The sequence below is a fragment of the Simochromis diagramma genome, unplaced genomic scaffold (genome assembly GCF_900408965.1).
Source record: "Simochromis diagramma unplaced genomic scaffold, fSimDia1.1 OVJJ01000753.1, whole genome shotgun sequence".
In the NCBI taxonomy this organism is placed as follows: Eukaryota; Metazoa; Chordata; class Actinopteri; order Cichliformes; family Cichlidae; genus Simochromis; species Simochromis diagramma.
This window is the reverse complement of record NW_024387523.1, coordinates 4372151-4398565: the sequence shown is the minus strand read 5'-3', so window position 1 is coordinate 4398565 and position 26415 is coordinate 4372151. Positions and strand designations below refer to the sequence as shown.

Sequence of the window (26415 nt, the reverse complement as noted above, 5' to 3'; positions counted from 1 at the left end):
AACTTTAAAGTTTAGTTTGATTGAAACTGTCTCATTGCCATGGAGAGACAGCGATCAAGTAAGAGAATTATATTGGGGTTTGGTGTTCTTTTAGGTACAGTACTGGGGTAAAAACATTTGCCAATTCTGGGCATTCACGACAGTTAAATATCAATTTCAGTAGCAAAAACAGCAGTGGTCTTGGATGTCAGACGCTTCCCAAAGTAGGTTCTAAACACTGGGTTTTAATTTGGAACTCTATTTTAGTACAACTTAAAATGCGTAATAAATCTAGACCATGCTTTTTTTGCAAAGTCGGGCAATAACAAGTCAAGGCCTGCAGTGTTTCTTAGTAGTTTTTTAAAATTTGGGCTTGTAAAAATACGTTAAATAACCAGAACATCAGGATAATGAGTCACATCCATTTTGGAAAGATTTCACATGATTCTGTGAGTCAGTCGAACCAACCTGCAAATGAAAAGAAATGGACTTACCTAAACCTAATCATACCAAAACACAAAAATTGCAATAAAAACGACTTGCTTTATCCTAACAAAGCTGTGAAAGCAAGCACAAATATACGTACCTTACATTTATAAGTGATGCTTCTGTGATTCACAGTGTTACTCACCCCTTCCCATTAAACACTGTGAGCTCTTGACAGTAACACAGCAACAAAGAACTCCATAATAGGAGAATGTGTTGTGAGACTCTGTAATTTTGTAATATTGTAACATTGTGATCTAAGCACACTTTTTTCACTGGTGACTTAGTGACTTAATTTCCTTTACTTTCTTGGAAAGAGTGTACTGCTGTCAAATGAATGGCAGTAAGCAGGATGTTGCATTGTGTTGCCATCTATGACAAACAAACTTGGTAACATCATCATGACTTCTAGTTGCTGGTGCATATCAAAAAAGGTTGTGTCAGGATTTTCACTTGGCTATTTGGGCGATATTTTTGGCTATAATTCTATTGCTATTTTAACAGGAAAAAAGTTGCTAATAGTCACATAATAAAAATAGTAAGATTAAAAAAGAAGGAAAGGATTTAAAGGGCCCAGTCTTTTTGTTTGAGTTCAGCATGCCTGGGTTGTCTGTCTGGTATCTAGACTCACATTGGCAGTTAGGATAAGGGGTCACACAAAGCTGATTACTAGCTCCCTAAGTTAACTCTGGTTTTTACATTAAACCGCATCTAACCAATTATGGATGAGTGTCCTGGATGATTTTAAAAAGAAAGGTAAAACTATATTAGAGGTTAAGCACATAATAAAGAATGAAAGTGACACAGGTGCTGCAGACAAAGTAACAGTGTGAGATTTGTTTAGTGTTAAAAGCCCATATGACTGCCTGTCAAACATTTTGTCTACTAAGACTGGAAAACTGTTACTATATATTTATTGACTTATCAGTATCACTTAAAGATAATCTCATTATTATAACTATTTTATTAAATTAATGTTTGAAAGACATTTTTAGTTTTTATTCTTTCATTTGGAGCCCAGCTGTGCTTGATTATCCGAGAGACAGTGAAGAGTAAACATAAAAACAGAATTCCAGTGTAAGCTTACTCTATGTGAAAATTGAATACAAATAGGTGTTTTGTTTTAGGATTATATATTTATTTACATAGAACATTTTAATTGTAAAATTGTTTGCAACCAATTTGCACAAGGATCTATATTTAATCAATAATTTATATTTAATACTGATGCTCATGAGGGAAATACAAAGACTAGATCTTTTGCCTTTGACTTAATTTTTTCTAATTCTCTATTTTTTAACATGGTTTGATTTATGCTATTTGTATATCTACAGCACTTTGTGAATCCTAGTTTTATCTATTTTTTTTATAAATAAAGGTGGGGTATGGCAATAAAAATCTATACCCTATACTAGCTGTGCACAGAGGTCTCAGGGATCATTCAGTAATGGCGATACTGTTTTCAAGAGAACAGATTGGTCAGTAGGGCATGATTTTATACCTGTTCATCTTTATTTATTGTTCTTTTTTTAAACATTAATGCTCATTCAAAGCCTGGATAAAGGGGCCAGTTGCATCAGGAAAGTCACCTGATAGAAAACCTGTGCTAAATCAGATTACTAGCGAGTGAATATGGGTGTACACAATTTAGGAATTTAAACATTAAAATACATTCCCACAAAAAACTTTTTAGACTTCTGGGACTGTGCAAAGTGAATTTTCAGTAAGACACAGTGAATGGAAGTCACTTTTGAGTAAAAATAAACCTGTAAAACAGGTCAAATGTCTCCAAACAGATAACACTGTTCCAAAACTAGACAATGATCTCAGTTTTTTAAATTATTTTGATTAAATGGATTCAATTCTTATCAGATTAACTTGAAGAGAGAAGAATGCATTTGTATTTCTAGATCACTGGCCAAGAGCGTTGAGCCACAGCGTGCTAAGAAAACAGTGCAAATACACAAACGCAAGCAAATTTGCCCTGCAGCTACATGACTCAGGCGTTAAAAGCTAAATAAATACCTGTCTGAAATTCGGCAGCACTCCTGTTTATAGTTGTCTCATTATTATCTGAAGTTATGTTCTGACCAGTTTCATGTGACCTTTTTGGTGTTTGTCAAATCTGGCAATTGCATTGTGTGTATTGATGCGTTATCACAGACAATCCAATCGATCACTGGATTTCAAAAGCAGTCACACACAAATTTGCTATCCTGGCATGAATGCACTTGAAAACACGAGATGTATAGAAACAATAGCTTTAATGTGCTACATCATGTAAATATAAAAGTATCATCAAAATAGTCTCTCACATATAAATTCTTAACATATCATAACTTGTTTGCAAAAATAAACTACATAAACAAACATACTGTACAGTTAAAGCACTAAAAACAAAGAAAAGTATATTACTCAACAGTGAAAGTTTTAAAGAATGGTTCCTAGTTACCTTTAGGCAAAAGCATACAGATATTGCTGCTTTATTATTACAGTGCCACAATACAAAAGTATTAAAAAGCTGGAAAATTGTGCCCCTTTGTTTGCACATAGTTTTTTTTGTTTGTTTTTTTTGTATTGCTGAATGAGGTACCGATGTTTCAGTTAAGATTTGGATGAAGCTCTTTTTCTTTTTCTTTTTTTTTTTGCAGTAACATCTGGAGTGAAACTTTTGTGTAAGAGACATGTAAAACGTTTGAATCCAACAAAAAGCTGTAAGAAAGATGAAACCTCTTTGTTTCCAGACGAACCTGTTTAAATAACTGTTTACACTGAATCTTGTCTTTTGTTTCTTTTGGCTACATTATGGTTTGATCAGGACGGTGTGTCTTTGATATCCAAGTTGGCAAGTAATCATCGAAAAGGTGAATAATGCTTTGACTGAATCTCTTTAGAATGGAAAAACGAGTTAAATAACCATGTGAAAATATTGCTACATATTCATGTTTTTTGATTGTAATTTTGGCAAAATGCTTATTCCCAGCAGTTTCAGGACACATCAAGTTTCCCTTTATCATAAATAAATAAGACAATCGCAGATAATATTAGGAGCTGGTTTGTGCTATCACTGCGTCCTGCCTTTGATTGACAAAGTAAAATAACGCACACAGTACAATATAACAAGTGAAGGCTCATCCACAGGTTCGTGCCACGTTGTTGTTCCTGAGTCCATTTGCGGTCTTACCAAGAGCTCAAAATCTCTTTGGAAACGTCAACACACAGACGCAAACACACAAAAATAATACTACTAGAAAAAAACAAACTAAGAAACAACTAAATAAATAACGCTGATGGCATTTAAAAAAGGAATAAGTTAAAGCACAAAAAAACAATCGTCTACCTGAGTAAAAGGGTTTTTAAATACTTCACAGCTTAACAACACCTCCCATGTTTATCTTTTTTAACTGAGGTTTGGGAGAAAGTAAAATCACTGAATACTATCACCCAGTCTTTGGAATGCTCTTCTTTTGGTGTTGTGCTCATTGGATTGGGTAAGTTAATATTCCTTGTTATGCCTCGTATGGCACAATAGGAGATTTCATTTGGTGACACTCATATTCTTGGTAGATTATATGCTGTATGTTCAACTTTATATTCCTTCTCACTGTCCTTCTGTTTTCACAGATGGCCGTTTGTGGAGATGAACGACGCTGGCCCTCTCCTGGTAGGCGAGAGGGGGATTGTGGTGTGGTGCCGATTGGGTCATGGGTGTCAGTGGTGCATTAATAGCTGCAGTCAGAGCTTTTAGCAGCATGGTGGCTTCCTTCTGGTCTTCTTTTCCTTCACCTTCTAAGGTACGAGCCAGCCAGTGCTCGACGGCTTCCCCAACCTGAGACGCTGATGCTGCTTCTGTGAGCGCGTCTGCCTCTTGGCTGGCATCAAACCGCTCCACCATCTCTTTCATGTGCACATTGGCAGGCGTGCTGGAGTTAGCTGGGCAGGTGCTGCGCTGGTGGATGCAGAGAGAGAAATGGTGGAAAAAGGCCTGGGCGCAGAGCTGGCAGCGGTAGGGACGGTCGCGGCTGCTGTGGAGACGGCGGTGCAGCTTGAGGTGGATGTACTGCGTGAACTTGGTGTTGCACAGCTTGCACTGGTAAGGCTTTTCCCCAGAGTGTAGTCGTAGATGCGTCTTCAAGTTGCTGGTGCTGCTGAAGCGCTTGTGGCACACCTGAAACACATGGTGTGAAAGGTCAGCACTTCTGTGAGTAACGTACACATGACTGATTCTAAAGTGAACCACCTAGTTGTGTTTAGGTTCAACTTTGATAAATGATGTCATATTATGGTATCGGGATTGATCATGTTATTCCAGTTCTCTGGGTAAAACTAGCTCCATCCAACAAACTTCACACCCACAGTGTTACATAAGCAAACAAAAGCATAAAGATGCTGTCGCATGACAAACTGGGTTGTGGCTCGGTGAAAATCAAATAGACACTGCATTACCAGAAAGGTATGTGAGTCAGAAAGCGGTTACCTGTTTTGTGTACACACTGAGTTTCTCTGTGTCTCTCATACTCTCGGTTTTACATCAACATTTCTTAAGTGAAGACTCGGGTTTAAACAATAAACAGTAACATTTTCTGAGTAAAGAGCTTGCATATGAAGCACGTAAAAAGGAAGATAAAAAAACACACAAAGGTTAGGATTATCAACATACCTGACATTCATGTGGTTTCTCTCCCGTGTGGACCAGGTGATGTTTCTGTAGGTGGGCAAGCTGAGTGAAACTCTTTTTACATAGGTTACACTGGAATGGTCTCTCGCCACTGTGCACTCGGAGGTGAACCTAGAGACAAATGATAGAAATTATACAAAGAGAAGTCATGAGTATTGAGGAACAACAGTAATAAGTGTAAAGTTTAGCTTAAAAAATAGGAAGTTATTGAAATGAAGTTAATGTTGTTACCTTGAGGTTTGACAGCTGTCCGAAGGTCTTTGAGCAGATATTACATTCATACTTGATCTTTCCATTCTGCTTCTTCAGTGGATAGGGCAGGGATTTGTGACCAGGCCCATTGCGTGGTGCAGTGCTGCTTTTGGTTGTAGCCAGGCTTAGGTTCATAGCCTCCTCACAGCCAGAGGGGGACTGCTCAGGGGACTGATAGTGGCTGTTGGGCTTGGCGGGAGGGGAGAGCTCTGGAGTGGCTGGGGCTCCTCTCGGTGGGGAAATATTTGGTGTTAGCTCTTTCAGACCTCCTTGTGGAGATGGGGTGTAGGAGAGAGACACTGGAAGAAGATTAGGTGCGCCGATAGGGGGATACGGGAGTCCGTCAGCGCCGAGGTAGCCGCTGTATTGGAGCGAGCCTCTCGATGACAGCATCCCATGAAAGGGAGGAGAGTATGGGGGGAGCAGGAGGCGAGGATAATGTGGGTTGTAGGGAGGAAGGAATTGATAAGAAGGCTGGAGAGGTCTGGACTGTAATGGGGGGTAAGATGACACCAGGCCTTCTCTGTGCCCATAGAGCCCGTGGAGGTGAAGAGGAAAATTCCTGTGTGGAGCTGGGAATGTAGAGTAGTGATCTGGCAAGTAAGGATGATTTAGACCCAGACTGGGCTCTCTGTGCTCCAGCTGAGGGGAAGGAATGATGCCCCTTCCTTCTGGATCCTTATCGTCCTTCTCATCTTTTTTGCTGAAGTCAATTATCTGGTCATCAGGCGTGTCAGGTGGAGTGTCTCTCTCCAACATCTCCACATCAATCTTTTCTTCTGCGTCACTGTCCTTCCCTTCTTTTACCCCTTCCTTTGCTGTTTCTTTAAGCCACGTCTGCTGAGGTAAGTGCTGTTTCACATACTCATGCTCTTGGTCTTCATTGTTACTCGTGTATTCTGTCACAGAAAAATAAATACAAGCATTTAGCTTTTTAACAGTGTGTGATGAAATCACCACATCAAACAGAGGGCAAAAACGTAGGCAGTCAGTTTAATATAATGCTGGTTGTGTAAGTCAAACATGTTTTACAGGCATTATGGGACATCCACCCACAGAAGGTGCTTCTTCATATGGTAAATGATAGTAGTTTCGGTTTTGACATGATGTGTAAATCATAGATGACAGGTTTCTGTTCGGCAATCACTGAAGTTCTTTTGGTGTGGGAGAAAGAGTTGGTGGTAAAGTGAGGGGGAGTCTGTATGTGTCATGTATGGGCAGCAAGACTGTGAGTTTCGTTTGTAAAACCTTTTCTGGGTATACAGCAGCTGTCTTACCGTACAGACCACACAAAAAAAGAAAGAATCGTCTCTTCCTTTTTTCCTTTGCTTTGTTTGTTTTGAGATGGCATTTCCACGCATGTTATTTGTCCAAATTAGCCCTTCTCAGCTACTGCAAGATTTCACTATGTGAGTTATACTTAAAGTATGAGTGACTCATACGGCTCCTTTTGCATAACTTTATTATCAACAATTTGCCAAAGGGTTTATAGTGTTTTACATCAATAAAATGCAAATTAGAAGGCATCAGCTTATAGAGACAAAAGCTTTATAGATCAGCTTGTATTGTACTTTAAAAACAAGCTGATTAAAATGGCCTTGAGAAATTTTTAGCATTCTGTGCATTTCATTGATGCCAGAAAGCATAGGCAACCAGTTCCAGAAAACTAGCTGTCAAACTTGATTGCATATGTTTAATCAAGTCCCGGAATATCTAGCACGTAACACTTAACAGTCCTGGCCTGTGACTAAAAGGAAGGTAAATGCTTTCAAGATACCTAAGATGATAAAATAAGTCAATAATTCCTTGCCTTGCCTTAGCATTAGTCACTAAGAAGAACGGCGACAAGGTTTGTGTATCCAGTTGGAATGAATCACCAGACTTACCCTCATCTGTTATGGTGATGAGGGAAAGACCTGATGTTCTACTAATAGTTGAAAACCGGTGACTCACTAAGGTACTTTGACCAGCCATTATACACCTGAGATTACTTTTGCTTTCCTTCAATCCTACAATGAATAACAAACATCTCACAAAACGCGGAGATGTGCTTCGTCTGCGTGTGGCTCATACATTCCCCATGATCTTTTTAAAATTCAACTCACTATTGTATAAGTCAAACAGAAAGAAAAAGAATCAAATCAGCTAACTTGTTTGTTGGTAAAAGAGATAACATCAGGCCTTTTTTTAAAAGGAATGGAATAACGTGTCTTCATTCACTTTGAAGTGAAAGAATTTCACTGATAAGAGTTATCGCACAGTCTTCGTGACACTTGTTTACTCATTGCACTGATCTAAATCTGTCACTTTATTGGATATTGTGCCTAAATATACAAAAATTGTTTTCAAGTCATTGTCCTGCCTCGCCGCTACAGCTGGTAATCAACTTCCTTTCACTTCTTTATATGAAACATAGGCCCGCTAAAAAGTTTTTAAAGTAAAGGCCAAATCAAAACACAAATCAGCCACTATACTATACTTTCAACAACGTACATCTCAGGAAGTAATAAGGGACAGTGCGGTTTGCTTTCGGTGGTTCTGCATATTAGTTAAGCTTGTCCACTGTAAGTTCTACAAAGGAAAACTATCAGTGTCCCGTGTAGAAAGATTTTACACTCCTGCTGCACTCACTCTGTTTGATATCGTCCTGCTGGCCGCAGAGCCTCTGGGCGAACTCCTGACTGTACCAGACCAGCAGTTCCTGTTTGGGCTCCACAGGGCGGATGGTGTAGAAGTAAATGTCCCGTCCATTCTGGCATGCCACCAGGTTCTGTTCGGCAAGAGAGCGGGCGGGGTTGACGTAGCGCATCCAATTGCTCCTGTGGACATCGTAGCCATCAATGAAGTGTTGGAGCTGTCCACCACTATAAATCTGTACAAGATGAAGAAGAAGACGAGGTAAAATCACATGTTCACATATGCGATAAGTCTGATTGATATATATATATATATATATATATATATATATATATATATATATATATATATATATATATATATGATTACCACTCTAGTGGTCATCAATTGGGACAGTACTGGAATGTTGCTTAAATAGTAAAAAAAAAAAAAAAATCAATAAAAAACATATCAAAAAATTCAAGTACAATTAAAACTTAAAGTAAAAATAGTCACCTCTGCCATGGGCAATTAAATATCCTGTATCCTCTTCAGTTATCAGTGACAGTATTTTGCTCCTTTGGTTCGTGCCTTATACCTCTCCACTGTGTGTGCTGAAAGCTACAGTCTTGAATGTGTTGAGTGCTGAGTGCATGTACTCCTTTTGAGACATAGTGGGCGGGGTCTCTCTCTCTCTGTCTGTCTCGCTCTCTCTCTCTCTGTCTCTCTCCCTCTCTATCGCTTGCCTTGCCACCTCTATCAAGTCCTCTTTTGGTGGTGGTTTCAGTAAATTACATTTGTCGGATAAATTCGTGTTGTAAAGTTAATTACGATCCCGTAATTCAAAAGTAAAGAAGATGACACATCTGCTGCTCTGTGATAATAAACAAGCAAGCGAAATGTAAAAGTGCTGGCAGCCAGCCAAACGCGAGGCATGCCTTTGGCAGCACGTCTGCACATGTCATGCACCTGTGTCATGCGGCCGATAACATAATCACTTCCGTGGAACGGCGACTTTCACTCTTGTGGTTAAGGAACACCCCTTACAGGTTTACAGGAAGTGAAGCCGGAAGGAAAATACGTAGCATGGCAGTAAAAACTCCTTATGGGAATTGACTCAGCACAATGCAAAATTTCCTAAGTGACAAAAGCTGAGTCAGGATTACTTTGTGAAAGCAAATCTGAACAAACTAACTTAAAACGAGTGGAAAGATAAGGATTCTGTGAATATGAGCATGTGGATTATGAAAAATAGTCCTATCCTTTGTGCATGTGACACATGTTGCATAGGGCTTCAGTGCCGGTAAGAGTCTCATGACTGTGTAAGCATTCCAATCCACTGTTACGTGCCACCGGCGGTCACAACTTCCTCTAAAATTTTGACCAAAACTTCTGTGCGGCAGTGCAATCTGTGTGAACGCATTTCTTTCCCCTATTGACGTATGGACAAAGACTTGATGTGAAACTTCTCCCTCTGAGCAACCAGTGTTTTCTGTTTTCTTTTTTTCTTTTTTTTTTCATGAATAACAGACAAAGACCTGTCCATAGTAATTTCTTGTCTCTTCCCAGTCTCGTTTTTTCACATTTAGGCTCGAAACTTTCCCCTTCTTAAGCAGTACCTTGCCAGTGGGTTGGTTTATGCTTAAATGTCAATGTACGAAAAAGCTTGTAAAGCATGTGGTTTCCCTTACCCTCCAGAAGTATTTCCTGTTGGCCAGCTTGGGTACATTGTCTTTGGTGTAGATTTCTCCTTGCAAAGGGCCAAAACGAGTCCCTTGTGGAATGTACTCTTTGCTGAACACACCTGTCACCTGGAAAACAGGACAAATAAATCATTGGAGTTTTTCATGTACAAACATACTACAACACAAGTCTTTCAAGCACTTATAAAGAAACAGTATTAATTACTTATTTATTCATTGTTTACATGTAAGGGTTAGTGCTTGTTGGCCCGTGTTGCCCGTTTGTTGTCACTCTGTCACGTTAACCCAGACAGCTCCTGGAGCCACAAGGTGACCCACTTTCAACTCTAATGAGTTAAACGAATGAAGGGTATTACACTCTTTCTGACATACTCTACTGATCTCTGACCCACTGTCCTCACAAACACCAGAAAGCGAGAGAGAGGAAAGACAGAAATACAGATGTCTTGTTAACCACCACTAATACAATAATACTAATACTTTTATAGTTTTAAGTCAACAAAATGCCAACAGCAAACAAAGATGGAAGACACATTTTGCTCAATCTTTAAAACCCTTCATCCTGTTACCCATGGTTGCGAAATGGTCCATATATGTGGAAATGAGTCAGGCTTCTGACTCCTTATAGGAGTTTCAAGTCTTAGCGTCTCCTGAATACATACGTCATACACATAATGTACAGTATGTTCCAAGAAGAGCCTGTAGTGTTCTGCAACAATGGTCGTAATCAGTAACTGAGTCATTTTTAGTGTATTGATGTACCTTTTATAGTGTTTTATTTTTTTGTTTTTTGCTTTTTAAAATTTAGTTTAAAAAATCTATTGCGAGGCCTTGCTGGATATGGCACAGTGTGATCTGATTTGTTATTTATATTTAATACAAGAGTAAGACTTACAAAACATACTAAAACACGCACACACACACTATCAAGAAGCCGTATCTGCAGAACAGGCAACTTTCATGTTCAGTTCTTAAAAAACCAACGACCCCTAACTGAAACTTTTAGCCTCCACCGCCACCCCCATCCTCAACCTTACATAAACACAAACTGTCTTCCTGCCATCTAGAAATTCTAACTCAAGCTGGCCCTCGAGGATTTTCATGGACTTCCATATGAAGGTCAACACATGACAGACAAAAAAAATGCAACAAGCACCTGGGCATTTGTGGCGATTCATCATGCAAATCATGCTTAAGCAGTTAATTAGAAAAACAACAGGTCAGTGGGAGCAGCAGGACCATGTTGGTGCGCGTGTGTGTCAAACAGCCATTGAGGCGAGTGAAGTGATTCCAGGATGTGATGAACCAGTCTGACAGGGACATTGTACTTCACTGCTGTTGCGTGACTAACAAATTGCTGCGGCCGCTGGACTGCCGCTGCTGCTTAACCGCTCCGTTCAACTCGGTTGATAGGCAGGGGAAGGGAGGGCAGGGTGTTGAAGAACGGAAGAAAGGAGGGAGAGCGTTCTTAAGTGGAGCCACGCTATCACCCGCACGAGGACCCTCCTTTTCTTCTGCCTTCCTCCAATCCCTTGTCTTTTCTGAATTCTACTGAAATAGCTTGTGTGAAGCCTGATGCCTGGCCGGCTGCCTGTCCCCAACGAAAGTTAATCATCTGGTTTTAACCTAAATCCCCACTGCCCCTTCCCCCCAGAACACCCGCTTCTCCCCATCTCCTTCACTGCCACCCCCACCACCCCGTCCTTACTGGCACTCATTGCTAATGCCCCATCTGCCACGTGCCCCCTTCACCTTACTCCGCCTTTCCTGGCATGCTTTATAAAAGTGAGGTGTTGAAAAAGGGGTCCCGAAAACATGTGAGGAACTCATAAGAATAAGAAGATAGTGGACCTAAGACTGCTCCCTAATCTGGCTCCAAACAAGTGTGACACTTATGTAGATGTGCATAACAATATGCTTCACATGTTTGAAGGCATATTACAGTGTTTTATTTCAGACTACTTTGATTTGACTCATCTAGCGTTAATCACTCGCCCTTGGGAAAAATCCCAACTGATTTTCCGTGATAGCAGTGTGTACACCATCCCACATGAAGGAGTGGCTGCTTACATGACTATGACAGGAAATGGATTTCCCAACTTTGGTGGCAGAGAATTGAGGAGAAAGACTTGACAATATCTTTAGAAAGGGAAACCAGTCAAAAGACATGCCCTCATACTTCCAGTCATAAGAGTGCGTTCGTTCTTGTTTTCATGTCCCATTTCGCAGCTGTCGTTGTTTCAGTTGACAGAGCACATTCACACATACGTGCATATAAGCTTAATTCTCTTTCATTAAATGTTTGTTTTTCTAGTTAGCTAAATGCAACATGTAATAATGCCAACAAGCACTGACAAGCAAACTGCTAAAAATCAAGTTTGGTATAGTGTGAGTGTACGAAACGGTGGTAACTGTGTTTTAGTCAGTAAATGAGGGTGGGGGATTTGAATCAGCCATCAATGTGATTTTTATCATGTTAGCTTTCATGCTTTTCTCATCCTGCAGCAGTAAATGCTGCAGAAGGAGGAAGAACAGATTAGAGTGTGAGACCAAGAGAAGAGGAACGATGTCAGGAGAAAAAAGAGGAAGGGGACAGCAAAACCAACCACAAGTATCGCAGTACTGAGCCTTAAGAGCGAGCACAGATGAAGTGAGTGTGACATTGCTTTCTCTTTTAAAATGATGTGTTTCTCAGGTACAAAACAAGTTTCCTCTTAAAGTCACGCTGGGGGCCAGGTCTATAGTTGTTCAGATTAGCTGACATGCCTAGGCAAAGGACTGATCCTACTTCAGCGGTGGCCAACAGTCAGCTGACTGACCGACAATGACTATCAAAGCCATGTTGCTAGACGTTGTGTTTGTGCTGGCTGACTCACCTGAGTGGAGGAGGATTAGGGGGTAAAAATGACAGTTGTAAAGATAAATGAATGAGATCATTTATTGGAAATGTTTCTTGTCATTCTGCTCCAAGCCTATGCACAAATGTGTTTGTGACCTGAGAAAATGAGTGGCGGTGTGCATTATTTGAAATGCGAGACATGTGCAAAACAGAAGTAAGTGAAGGTGGTCAGAAGACCTTGACCTCAAGCTGCCAGTGGCCTGTCTATTGAGACACACTCTCTCACTTACACACACACACACAGACACAAAACACACGCTCACACCACACTGTGCAGTCTACCCCATACATCAAGAATGCATTAGTCAGCAGAGCTATTGTTCCAAGTAACCCGCTGCAGATGGCGTGACAGAATGTTATGTAACACATAAATAATAATATTGAGTGTAGACACTAAAGCTTTAATCTGAAAACTGGTAACAACATCAAAGACAGTGAATTGCTTGAGGGCAAAGTTATAGTAAATTGTTAGATTTTTATAACATGCTATTTCATGCATTGCATGAGGGGGCTGGTTTGTTTATACATACATGGTGTTCTGGTTGCATTGTATTGCATTTTAAAAGATGTTTCATAATTAGCCACTCTATAATCCAATGGGTAAAAACCTCAAAGGGGATTCAGTCTTACCTCATTGTCTGTGCTATATTCAAAGGTGAGGTTGCGAGGGATGGAGGTCATGGCTTTGGGCAAGTTGAAGCTGGGGTCTGCCACCTGGTCTGGCACAATGTAGGTGCAGTTGAGAGCGAAGTCCACTTCCTTCCACCCGCTCATGTCTCCAGGTGTGCTATCCAGTGTCATTTCCGACAATATACAGAATACTACACTTGATAGATTCAAGCTTTAAGTTTGGTTGAAGTTGCTTTGGTATGGGAGTACTTTGGTTTAGCTGGGGAAGCTAACTTGCCTTAGGTACAATGGTTAAAGCTCAAGATCTGGAAAGACAAATGTGGATAGAGAACAAGCTTTTAGTGCTTTAGAAACAGAACTTTGTAGTTCCCAAAAAAATTAAGCAAAACACATCTTATTATGTGAAATCAATTTGTGTAACCTGCTGTTTTAAATTAGGCTTTTTCACTTCTCAGTTATGCAGGAATGTAATTAGATGTTCAGGTATCCAAAACCACATCTGAGACCACCATAGTTTTCTGAGACTCACTACCAGTTGTTAGTCATTCATGATTCAGTCAGCTACTTCCATTCACGAAGAACCACATTCATTGATACTGTTCCTGGCCAACATCTCAACAATCACCTTTCCATTTAACCAGCCAACAGGTCAGCCTGACATCTTATGCTTACTCTTATTCGCATCCATCTTCAAACATTATTCTTACAGGAAACACCCCCCACCAAGAAAAAAGAACAAGCTGTGACTTACTTTTACACATTCATTCAAAGGCTGGATCCTCATTTCTTTGGCTATGTCATCCCCTAACTGTTTCTCCGATCAGCCTTCTCCTCTATGGACTCTCTCCTGCCTCTCAAGTCCTTCTTTACTTCTTCAAAGATTCAAATAGTTCCTTAGGTTATCCACTCGGCTGCGGCCACTCACCAGAAACTCATGTGCCGGGGTTGCGCCAAGCTTTTTTAGCTCCGCGCTCCGGCCAATCACAAGCCACTACGGTCACGTGACTGAGCCATCAGACACCCAACTGTTGGTTTCGGACAACAACATCAGTGACGTTGTACACTTGGATACCAAGTGGCTGTTGTGATGAATGCTTACACATACACACACATTCACACACGTCCACGCACACAGAAAGAAGACATCTTAATGAATGAATAAAGGAAGAGCAGATGGCTGGCCTGTTGCCACTGAAAAACACACTCGTAGACTTTTGCTTGGTTTGGCACTTAATGAGCAATCTGCTGCCACCGTATCGCCTTGACCTACATCCCACTTTAGAACATCTTCAACTGAGGACCCCCCCCCCCTGCATTCAGATCTCAGCCGCACAAACATATATGCAGAAAAACACACGTCAGAAATTAAAGAGCACAACCTGAAACCAGGTTTTGATTTTTATTAAATATGGAAAATTTTTCACAGATACCCAATTCTCATATATGGCATATCAGGTAAATCACTACTTCCTGTCTTTTTCAAATACCGAGTTGCAGAAAATAGTTGTGGCTTTAGGCGCTATTTGTTCATTCACACATACAGATATAGGGCAGGTCAACCGAGCTTACAGGAAAGAGACTTAGACACCTGTCTGGTGAGCGTTCTCTTTACTTTCAGACGCACAGTGGTCTAGTTTGTGTGACACAAAACTCCAGCTCAAGTCACCTTGACCCAGAGTTCTGTCTGCATATGCTGGACAGGACAGGAGAGAGGAGATAAAACAGTTTCTATGGAGAGTAAAGATTAGGTGACGCTTCTTCAAGTGGACATATGGCCTACTTAGATTTCATAATGCCAATTTCATAGAACCCATATGTCTGCATGGGATTTTGTCAGTTATATCACAAATGGAAAATTTTCTGTGACACTTTTTTTGAAATTCATGAAACATAAAACCATGAAAAAGTTACTAATTCTACATAGGTTCTACATATATCTACATAGGTTTATTATTGTGATTACAGTATGTACCAAATATGATATAATGTCCACTAAACTAAATGTTGACAATGACAACGACAAAACCGGACTCAATTCAGGAGATCCCTGGTGCTGAAAAAGTTTCTGATTTATTTTCTTTGGGCAACCCGCTCCCCAAAACACTAAAGAAAACCTGAAAAAATAACTTTAAAAGTATAATAAAGTAAATATAAAAAAACATTCTTTAAGATGACTATGAGTAGCAAATTGCACAAACATATCACGAACAGGATAATGTCAATGTACGGATTAATTTTCAATGGTATCAATTTAAAAATGAATAAATACATTAAAAACTGAAAGATAAAGTTTCATATGCAGCTGTATATATATTTTTTAAACCATAGAGCCTACGTTTGTGTCCACCATTCCCCCCTCCTCTCCCCTTTTTCTTTCTTAACTTGGCCGGTGAAATAGTAAATTGGCTGCCATATGGCAACACTGCTATTCCAGGAGTGCAGCTTGACTGCCCAGTGTGGCGTGGGGGTTAGTGGTGGTGGACCGTGTCTGTAAGTGTGTGTGGCAAAGAGGAGGAAGGGAGGGGAGATAAGGATTTAGGCTCTTTCACTGGCCCGCGCCTATGCTGGGCTAATTTCTCTAATTTGCAGACAGTCTGGGCTCAGGCTCAGGGCTCAAAGGCTAAAGACCCGGCACTCCATAATAGCAGGCCAGCCGACTCATCACACTCATGGACACACATTGCATCCAGGACATCAGAAGATTTAGATGTACTTTTTCCAGTGAGGGAAACCTCACTTGAGGGTCAGAAGGAACTGGGCCTATAGCATGAAGAGGGAGGTGGAGAGAGAACCAGACAAGACCAAAAGGATAAGTGGAAGAAAAACCTGAGGTCAGCTTTATTCAAGCTGTCTTGGACGGAGACAATCAGACCAAATGATGCGACCTGAAACATGATAAGTGGCACCTGGGTGTTTTGTAATAGTCTGGTCTCGGTGGACACCTGTTGCAATGTAACAGTCTAATTCTGCAGCGCTCTAGTGTTTCTAACGCTGCAGAGAAAGCAGCCACCTGCTCGGCCAGTTTATGGTGACGTATCTGTTCTCCCACTTTTACTAAAAGAAACCAAACATTTACTCACCAATACACATTTTCCTGCAACGTTTATCGGCCCAACTCCTCTCACCACGGATCATGTATTACTAGCATGTATTACTCAAGCGTAAGTTTACCTACTTCAAAGTTTCACAGTTTTAAACAGACTACAAGACCATGAAAATTCTGAAAATATTTAAAAATCCTTTTTTACTTGAACAACTTGTTTTATATTATATACACATTAAAAAATCTACACACATTTGTTAAACATACGCACACCAAAAACAACCATTTGAGGTGCTCCAAGTCCTTTTTGCACATAATAACAAAATAAATAAGGCATTTGTTTCTACAACATATAGATTAATAGTTTTGTCCCATTGCAATAAAATGGTTTAAAAATGGTTATTGTAAATTGCCATAGAGTCCTCTGAAGAGAGGAGTTTGACAGTAAACGGAGGCCTCCAAAGTCTGAAATTTCTTTGATGATGATACAATCTAACTTTGGGGTGAATTTGCTTGTATTTCCACTTGTAAAAAGATCGTGGCATTGTGTTAACATACACGTGAATGCTCCAGACCAGCTAACTGCAAAAAACATTTGTTGTTATAGTGGTGGCCGTACTTGCTAACTTACTGCCGAAGCAATTTCATTTCGTGGAATCATTACGAACTTCTTTGGAGACGGAGCAGAAGGCGTGGCTAGTGTTACGCAATGGCGCAGCTTTAACAAAACGAAGAGCAATATCAGCCCTGATTTGTCACAGGGCATCTTTTATTTAGGGTTTGTGTAAAAGGGGAATGTTTTAGTGACTTTTAACTGACTTGTCTAACGCATCGATTCCTTGTACGGCTTTACCACTTGTACAGAGGATAGAAAACTCAGTGTCAGATTGGACTGCCTTATCTGCCTCAATGAGTCATCAGGAGACATCAAGAGAAACTTTGACTCACATGGTGTGCCACCAACATAGTGGATCAACGAGCTCAACAGTGTTTGGTGCTATCAGTTGTAGTTCAGTCATTTTCTTTTTTACTAAGAATGAAAGTGGAAACAATCCATCAGCTGCTTGGCTACGAGTCAAGATCAGTTTCTGCAGTGGGTACATGCCACACCTCAAATCTTAGGGACAGATAATGTTTACAGGTACTCTGTATCCTTATTTCTCGGTGCCCTCAATTCTTCTTATTCTTTTGGTATTTTTGGTACTTCCCTCCCTTGGTGTTTTTTATTCCTGAGCTGCTGTAAACAGTAAACAGCCATGCTTTAGAGGATTACTTGTCTGTTAATGCATTCTTACTGTTTCCCTGTAACTGTTGTCCTTGATAACAGAGTGATGACTGATGGGAAGAAGCCATAGAAACAACACACTTCACACATAGGGGGTGGAGTGTGGGGGCTGTTTACTTGGTCTGGAGAGCTTAGTTTTCATATCCCTTTAACCAGAAGGATTATCCCCACTAGCTCAACGTTAAATATGTAAGATTACATTATATTTTTAATCACTAACATGCACAGGCAATTGTTTTCCTGGAAGCGTCTTTGTTTGTGTGGTTTTGCTAAATGGACAGAGGTCTCTGGTTGTAGGAAGTCCCATTGTTACCACTGTGCAATCGTTTCAATGAGGCTTTGTTTTGACAGGGGACTACAGAAAATGTTGCTTGTGTATATATACATGTAGCTACATGCATCTCCTTCTACTGTACAGCTCTTTTAAAAAAAAGTCCATCCATTTTATATTTAACCATGACTGCATGACTTAGCAAACCGATATCTTTGTCCGTATAAATCCAAACTCGTTAGACCTGTTAAGTTTCAAGAGCCACTATCTTCCATGGAAATGCCTTTGCGTGGCGAAGATAAGCAAATAACAGACTAAAACCACTCTGAGGCTTATGGAAGAAATCAGGTTTACATATGGGTGAAATTTAGTATCTTAAATCCACAGGTCAGGAGATCAACACAAATTTGAAATGCAAAAACAGTTTTAGCACATTTTGACGTGCAATCTTTGTTATTGTGTTATCAAAGTATCCATTGATATCAAACGAGGGTTAAAAATGCTAACAGCAGGCGCACGCTGTCATTTCCTCCATCTCTCTAAAGGCTAGTGACAAGTGTTTGCAAGTGTTTCGTTCCACATTTCTCTATTTTCTTTCTTTGATCATCATTTAATGCGGTGAAGATGCGTTCAAGTCCCTGGAAACATGGAAAGACAATAAAATTATTGTGGGCACTGAAAGAGGCAGTTTGCATGGGTAACAGGAAAGAATAAAAATATGACAGTGGGTGATAAATCTTCCTTTCAATGAAGTGTGCACTGTACATTATTACAGTTTTCATCTGCAAACCGGAGCATGACTGTTATTACCTGATTACGACTGCATCATTCAGCAGATGTGTTGCAATGCAAAAATCTGCTCCTGGCACTGGCTTTATAAACTTTTTGTGGTTGCATCTTTCCTTTTTCGCAAAGCAATTAATCAATGACTGAATGTTGCAGTGAAAACTGGCAGCATAGCATACGACAGGAAACTTCAAATCATTGCACACCCTCAGCCATCCTGCAAATCTGCATGTGCAGTTTATGTAGTAGAAATCAGTATGGATTCAGCATGGTGACTTTTTATTGATGAGAACTCTGACACGTTTTTTTAGCCTGTAGCATTTCACTTTATCCGTACAAGGTTAAGACGAAGTGAGAGCACTTTCTCACACTTTCTCACAAGCAACTTTAGTATACGCCAGAGTTTCTCAGAGGTTTACTGAGACAGACCAAAATAACCCATCACATTTTCACACCTCTTCTGGGTTGCATGCCATCACAGAAGAGGAAGGAAAGAGACGGACGAGCCAGAGGCCTCAGCAAGCAACATCTTTATCTGCAACATCATCATCAGTCGGTTTACGTGCTCAGTAACTTTGCACCATACGAGGGGACTTTTTTTTTTGTTACCATGGTTCTAATTTAATCTAAGAGAAAATTCTATCTACTATTAGAAATATATACCGCGTTGTTTCTCTTTAGTCACCTACATTACTGATTAACTGATTATACGTAAACATTGACCTGGTAATGACAAAAAGACATGCTTGTGCTAATTTTATTACAGTTGCTAATGTTTAAACGTGTTGGTTGTTTAAATATATAAACTCAGTGTCCGGTCAGTGTCACTACCACAAACAATTGTGGCTTATTTGTTTTCTTAGCATTGACGTCCATCGTGCTGTATTACCGGCAAATGTCGTACTGTAGCAGTCGCTTCTTCTTCTTGTTTTTCAGAAAATATATTTAACAATACAACTTTTCGCTTCTCACATTCATCAAATCTCAAAGGAAATATCTGCTTTTAAAAACGCATTGAATCGAAGGATGTAGGCGCCATGTATCTGTGAGTTGATGCAGTGATTCTCTCAGTTTAGACATGTGAATGTTCGCACTTGCAGTACAGCAGTTAGTAGGAGCAGAAGGGGGAACATGTGAATGGTGCGACATGGCACCGGTTGGGGACATTTGCATATTATTTGCAACAATTCACAACTCTTGTTAAACAAATGTTTGATTGTGCTTTGCATTACTGAGCTGTGTCGACTTTTATAACTGAGCCGATTATTCATACAATGTTCGTTTTATCAGATCATCTTAGGTCACGCTGCAATTCCTGGTGAGAAAGTGTGAAAGAGACAAACGAATGTGACAACCTAGGCCCACGACAAAAACCGACGCAGTGCATTTCATTTCCCTGTTGATACTTGGCGTCCAGCATGCAGCTGCACACGTTAGCAGGACACATTATCGCTTTAACTCCTGACTTACTCTAATAGGAGCTCTCTTTCGCCATTTTTTTGATATATTGAGCAACACAGTTTTGCAATAGTTAAACCTGTGGGATGATTTTCTGCTTCAGAGAAAAAAACATGACAATCCTTAGACCGAAAAAAATAGGACATGACCTACCAGAAATCGTGGACCATTACACCACATGCCACCCTGTTTGACAGAATGAGTAACATTACTGTTGTTGCTGGTAAGACTGGAACACCTTTACATAAAGGTGGTAGTAGGTTTTGTTTTTTTCAAACAAAGACTAAAGCAGCGTAAAAACTTCTAAGTAAAAAGGCACATTACTTTGTGAAAGGATTGAACCAGCCCTCATTATATTTTGCTAGGGAAGTAGGTGCAGTTTATGAGACAGAAAGAAAACAGAGGTTATAGCATTATAATACATTTGAAAGTCAATATTTGGCCTGAACTTTCTTACGCAAGCTTTCTTGTAGGGATTTTTCTCCAGGCTTCTTTTACAACATTCAAAGCTCTTCCTGGTGGTGGCTGCCTTTTGTTACACACTCTCTCAGCATGATCGCACACTGCTTCAATAATATTGAGGTCTGGGATCTGAGGAGGCCAGTTTATGACCGATAGTGTTCTACTGTGCATTTTTTCTATCGAGGTATGCTTATCCTGCATTAGCAGTTTGCTTGGGATCATTCTCCTGATTAAAAATAATGAAAAATGGTGATATCACGTAGCGGATCGAAATCTGATGATACTTTTGCACATTCGTAATTCCATTAATTTTGGCAAAACTCCCAACACCACTGGTTAAAAGGTACCCCCAACAATTTCTATTTGAATTTGTATTGAATCTTCATTTTGAACATCAAAATAGTATAACCAACAACAGAGAAAAGAGAGACTAACAAACAAACAAAGCAAAACTAAAACAAAGCATTAATAATTATAAATAACTCACATGTTCAGAACAGAGTAGGAAGAAGCATAAGCTTATTTGATCCCACCCCCTTTCTACTGTTTAGTAACTAATAGTCTACACTTTTTCTTCCTGTTTATGCCCTGTCCATCATAAATTCTTCATTACAATTTCTTACATGATTTTTATTTATTTATTTGTTTTTTATAACCCCAGTAACACATTCACAGATATATATATACTTATAAAAACATACTTGTGCACCCACACACATATATACACATCCCTATTGTGAAAATAGTGGGTGAGAACATACGATCAGAGCCCTACCCTCCTCCCTGCACCGCTTTTTAAACTGAGTCATGCTGGGACATTTCTTCAGTTCTTCGCTTATTCTGTTCCACAGCTTCACTCCACACACAGAGATGAAAAAGCTTGTGAGTGTTGTTCGGATACAGGGATGTTTTCATTTTAATTCCCCCCTCAAATTGTATCTACGTTCTCTTTTAGAAAACAATTTTAGATATTATCAGGAACTGGGTTATGATAGAGCCTCCACTGTGTTTTACAGAATGCTGTTGACACTCACTGTTGTGCCTCTCTTTTGACCTCCTCTGTACATATTGATCACAGTTTGAACAAAATATTTAAAATTTGGATTCATCACACTATGAGCCCTGTTGTCACTGATTTTCAGCCCAGTTCTTGTGTAATTTGCAATACCTCAGCTTTTTCTCTCTATTCCTTAAGAATGGCTTCTTAACAGTCTACTGCTCAGACCAAGTCTGATGAGGATTCATTGGAATAGTAGATGACTCAAGGGAACGTTAACTGTCATTTGATGGATTATTTAGACTTCTGGACCCAAATGCAGACTGGTTGGAGGGAGTAAATAAACAAAAAAAAAATTAAACTTTATTCTGGTGTTGGTGAAAACCAACGGGAAGAAAACAAAGCTCATAAAGCTAAAAAGCTGATCCACAAGAGAAAACTCATGACAGAGCGACATGATGAAGTATTTAGGGGAGATAAAGGCAATAAATGCACACAAGGTAATTGGGGAAATGGGAAACACCAGGGGAACACAGCTGAAGGGGAAACAAAACTATGAGACGAGAGACTATCAAAATTGCCATTTTGATAGTAACTAAACACATGAATCTGTGACACCGAAACGCAGACTTAACAGATAGGGGGAACACTATGGGGCGGGAAGACTGAAACTCTGGGAATTAACGAAAGACAACTATAATATAAATTACAAAAGAAAGCACAATGTTCAGTGAGAAGAGCATAAAGCAGGAAATAAATCTAGAACGTGAAACTCAAAATGACAAAAATAAAGAACAAACTAATCAAAAATATATTATATAGATAAAAATGTACCAATGAACCAGGGTTAAAATCCCAAGTTTATGACAAGGACATGACCTTCAGATACTGTTCATCTGCTATAGATAGTTTTTTGTTTTTTTTTTAGAGCTGGCACTTCTTCTTTTGTCATTGTTTATCCAGTTTCCTCAATTTTATTTTAAGGCCACATTACCCACCATGCTAAAATATGCCATGGTTTCAGCGAATAGCTCTCAGGGAATCACCTTGCTGGTGTAAAATGTTATTTTATGCCTGTGAAACTTATTTTTGGCATTTATCATGGATGCAACTAAAAAAGAGATACATTACAAGCATTTAAGTGTGACTTTAAAATTGGATTTTTGCTAAGTTGTCTGTTATATATTGTAGACAAAAACACTAGCACTGTTTTACACTTTTGGACTAAGTGTAAAATAAGTATAAAGTATGAGACGCTCAAGTCAGGACCTCAAAATTTGGTACTACTGACTAACTATTAAAGTAAAATGCATTAGTTATTTTCCCTGCTATAATGTGATGTAAAAAGTCAACATTATATATAAACATTGTATATCTGGTATAATAAGTCTAACCAGTGTCAACAGATGTTAGTTGTGCATTGTGGCTAATTTGCGATTTATAATGCTTCCATAATCCGTCTATGCCACTTAATCACCAGCAAGTGGTTCCTCTCAATCTGCTACTTTCTGTACTAAACAGACAGTGCTAGCCTAAGACCCTAATTATTGCTAACTCTAGTCAGTACATGCAGTTATTATTTAGCAAGAACCAACAAAATTAGAGTGGGTGGGGTAGGCTATAGAGGATATTAGGAGACTAAGAGATGTTGTGATTGGAGAATCAGGATAATAAAGGGGTGTTGTTAAGGGTGTAGCAAAGTCTGCACGCTTTTGGCTTGTTGTCAACAGGTGGGCCGGTGTACTAGGGATCCCTCCCCCAGCTCACAGCCCACCAGCTCAGGAGAAAGACTTTAGCCAAGATCTGTCTGGCAGACAGAGAAGGGGATTTCAGCACCAAATCCAGTGGATCAATAAAAATGTCTGCTAATTAGGCGAGCCATGAAAGGAGGGGCAACTGGATGAGAGTATAGAGAGAGGGCAAAAAAAAGAAAAGCACCTAGTGCTACCTCAGAAGTCCAGACAGATGAGGAAACTCTTGAGACAGGAGTGCCCTCTGAGTAAATCAGGTACAAAAGCTGACACACAGTCTCGCTTCGAGAGCAAATCTCACGTAGTCTTATGAGGAATAGGGCTTGCCCTCTTTCCCTCCCTCCGTCACTACTTTTATCACTCTCTTGCGCAGTCAGAGGCAACCCTCTCATGCAATGGTGATCAGTTTCTCTGACCCCAATCCCCTCTCTTCCGCCTCCCACCTTTTCTTTGCCCTCCTCCTTTTCCCTGCCCCTCCTCCATCCTTCCTTCCTTCATCATCACTTTGACCTAAATCTCCACATTTAATCTTCTTCTTCTTGTCTTTTGGAATACAATCAACCCCTTAATTGTCTTAATCTCACTGGTCTTTTATTGTCACGAGGCATCATGCGTACTGCAGAACAAAAACATTAACCACAGATCAATACTTGGCATCCGGCCACATAAACCACCACGGTCTTCGATCGATAATCACTAATTTAATGTCGGACTGCACTGCACAACAGCTTAATTAACATATAAAATATGGTGGGGTGTATCAGGTTTGTTGTCTGTAGAAGCAAATATAGCAAGCTCATATTTTAAAAGCGAGGTGATGGGATTACGTAAATGTTTTTAGTAAAATTCATCACTAAGATCATACTGTTATTGTTTTCTATAAATGTGGAGTTGAATGATAGACTACTGGAAAAGAGGTATATATTTCACTGTGGAGTGTTAAAAAACACTGTTTGTGGATCAGTGGATTAAATATATCTTGAAGGCAGAAACACAACTCACTGGCTGTAAACACCCACTGCAAATCTTCCCCAAGCCGCTTTATTTTTATCTTCTCTAAATAAAGACAAAAATAGTTTCATTGTCAGTTTCTAATAAGAGAAGCTTATGGACTGGCACTTTCAGTTATATTTTAACATGGTTTTAGAGCTTGAGCCAAACATATTAGCTTCCCAGCATTGGTAAGCCCAGGATCAAGCTAAGGTTAGGATGTGATTTGTATATGATTTTGAAATGACAACGCCAATGTTAATCAACATATTCAGAACAATAACAGATTATCTCTGTCAGCAGATGCACTCTGCACCATCTGTTAAGGAGCAGCACATGGAGAGAATGATGATGTTCACTTCTGTGTTATGTGTACATATGTCTGTTTTTTGTGTTTTAGGTTGTTTGTTTTTTATGTGTGTGTGTGTATATATATGTATGTGTGTGTGTGTGTGTGTGTGTGTGTGTGTGTATATGTATATATACACACACACACACACACACACACACACACACACACACACACACATATATATATATATATATATATATATATATATATATATATATATATATATATATATATATATATATATATATACATACATACATACATACATACATACATACATACATACATACATACATACATACATACATACATACATACATATGTGTGTGTGTGATACTTGCACATGCCTATTTATCGCCATTCTATTTTTCCCTTCAAACAACAACAGGTCAGCGCTTCCCTCCTCCTCTCCTTTCCTCTGTCTCAGTGGGTGAGTCTGGGCCTCTGTTGCAGTCAGACGACACTGTCCGACTCTGCTGTAATCTGACATGGCTAATCTCATCTCTCTGTCTTCAGGACTGGCAAACTACCTGGGTCTCTCCAGCCAATTAGAGCCCATCTGCACAGCACACACCATGCAGGCCAGGCTGAAGCCAGCCTCTGTAGGGGACCAGCCAGTCTAGTCAGGCTGCTGAAGGGCTCAGTGGTGGCTAAGGCTGTCTGGTCTGGGCCCAAAATATCTGCTTCCATAACCGCCCATCTGCCTGTGGCTTGGCCTGGTACACTTTCATCCCCTGCCGCCCCCAAAATTTGTGATACTCTCCAGGCTTGCTGCCAGTTAAAGCACTTATTGCCAGTTGTTAGGCAGTTGCCAAAGCAGTGATTTAGGCTAAGTGGCCTACTGTTTTGCCAAAGTTTGTTCTTTTTCATTATACCTATTGAACAGCATTGGCACAGAAAAAGGTTATTAATTAGTATAAATATTTAAACAAATGATACAAACTATTAGAGGATTAGCCCACTCTCAGTCACTGACTTATCCGTGTATAGTATGATATATCATCTTATTGTTTCCTAAACTTGGTTTTATTATCATTATTTGTAATGGAAATTATTTTTAATGAAAATGTTAATTATACATAAATTCTAACGACTTGCAGAGTGGTAAATAAAACGTAACAAGCCTTCTAACAGCTTGGTTTCTCATCAAGCCGGTCTCACTTAATCACCTTAGCTAAATTAGTTTGAAATTAGCCTTCTTTCTGACTCCCCGTTCTCCATCTTTCCCCTCCTTTCCTCCCCAGTCGTTTTCACAGCTTTGTGGATTAGACAGATTACCCGTCTGAAACTCTGTTTTTGTTTCTTTTTTTTCTCTTTCTCCCTCTGTCTCTGTTCCAGTCCTTCTATCTTTCCCGATGTTCATCCAGAATGCACATTAGTGTATAACACAACAAGCAGAGTCAACCTTGTGATTCTCACGGGACAACAGTCGTCTTATGACTGCATTATTACTAATGGGAAAACGGAAAATGAAATTAAACAAGGCCTGCTTTTTAATTGATTTACATAAATTTAAAGGGAAAGAATGCCACGCCTGTTTGCAAAGAAACAATTAAATTGGTCAATCAAGAAATGAGGAGTCATCAATGACTGATATGAGTCACATGTCAACAACAGGCTTGATCTTGTCAAATGTCAAACCTGTTGACTTGCTGCTGATTGCAAAAAAAAAAAAAAACAACAAGCACACAAACCCCAAATCTGGACACGTCATCTAGGTACTTGGTCATGTAGGCAACATTTCTACTGCTTTTTGTTAAATTAAACTACATTTAAA

At 39.6% G+C, this 26415-nt stretch overlaps 1 protein-coding gene across 2 annotated transcripts; it reads right to left on the bottom strand.

Moving 5' to 3' along the window:
• Positions 1–3087: 3087 nt before the first annotated feature.
• Positions 3088–14162, bottom strand: prdm1b (PR domain containing 1b, with ZNF domain). Of its 2 annotated transcripts, XM_040021246.1 has the most exons (7): positions 13995–14162; positions 13244–13548; positions 9703–9822; positions 8027–8267; positions 5375–6294; positions 5126–5254; positions 3088–4633 (listed from the first exon to the last, which is right to left on the bottom strand). In XM_040021246.1, exons 2-7 carry the CDS (start codon positions 13412–13414, stop codon positions 4067–4069), a joined length of 2148 nt encoding a protein of 715 aa, XP_039877180.1. In that variant the 5' UTR covers positions 13415–13548; positions 13995–14162; the 3' UTR covers positions 3088–4066. The 2 variants fall into 2 exon arrangements, with proteins under 2 accessions (XP_039877180.1, XP_039877179.1); XM_040021245.1 differs by lacking the exon at positions 13995–14162 and having other exon boundaries at positions 8528–9822; positions 13244–13919.
• Between the last annotated feature and the right edge of the window lie 12253 nt (positions 14163–26415).

Excerpts from the sequence above, each read along its gene's own strand:
- prdm1b (XM_040021246.1), bottom strand. The coding sequence starts at position 13,414 with ATGACACTGGATAGCACACCTGGAGACATGAGCGGGTGGAAGGAAGTG. Across the intron at positions 9,823-13,243 it reads AATATAGCACAGACAATGAG|GTGACAGGTGTGTTCAGCAA; the intron begins GTAAGACTGAAT and ends CCTGTTTTCCAG. Across the intron at positions 6,295-8,026 it reads GCAGGACGATATCAAACAGA|AATACACGAGTAACAATGAA; the intron begins GTGAGTGCAGCA and ends TTTCTGTGACAG.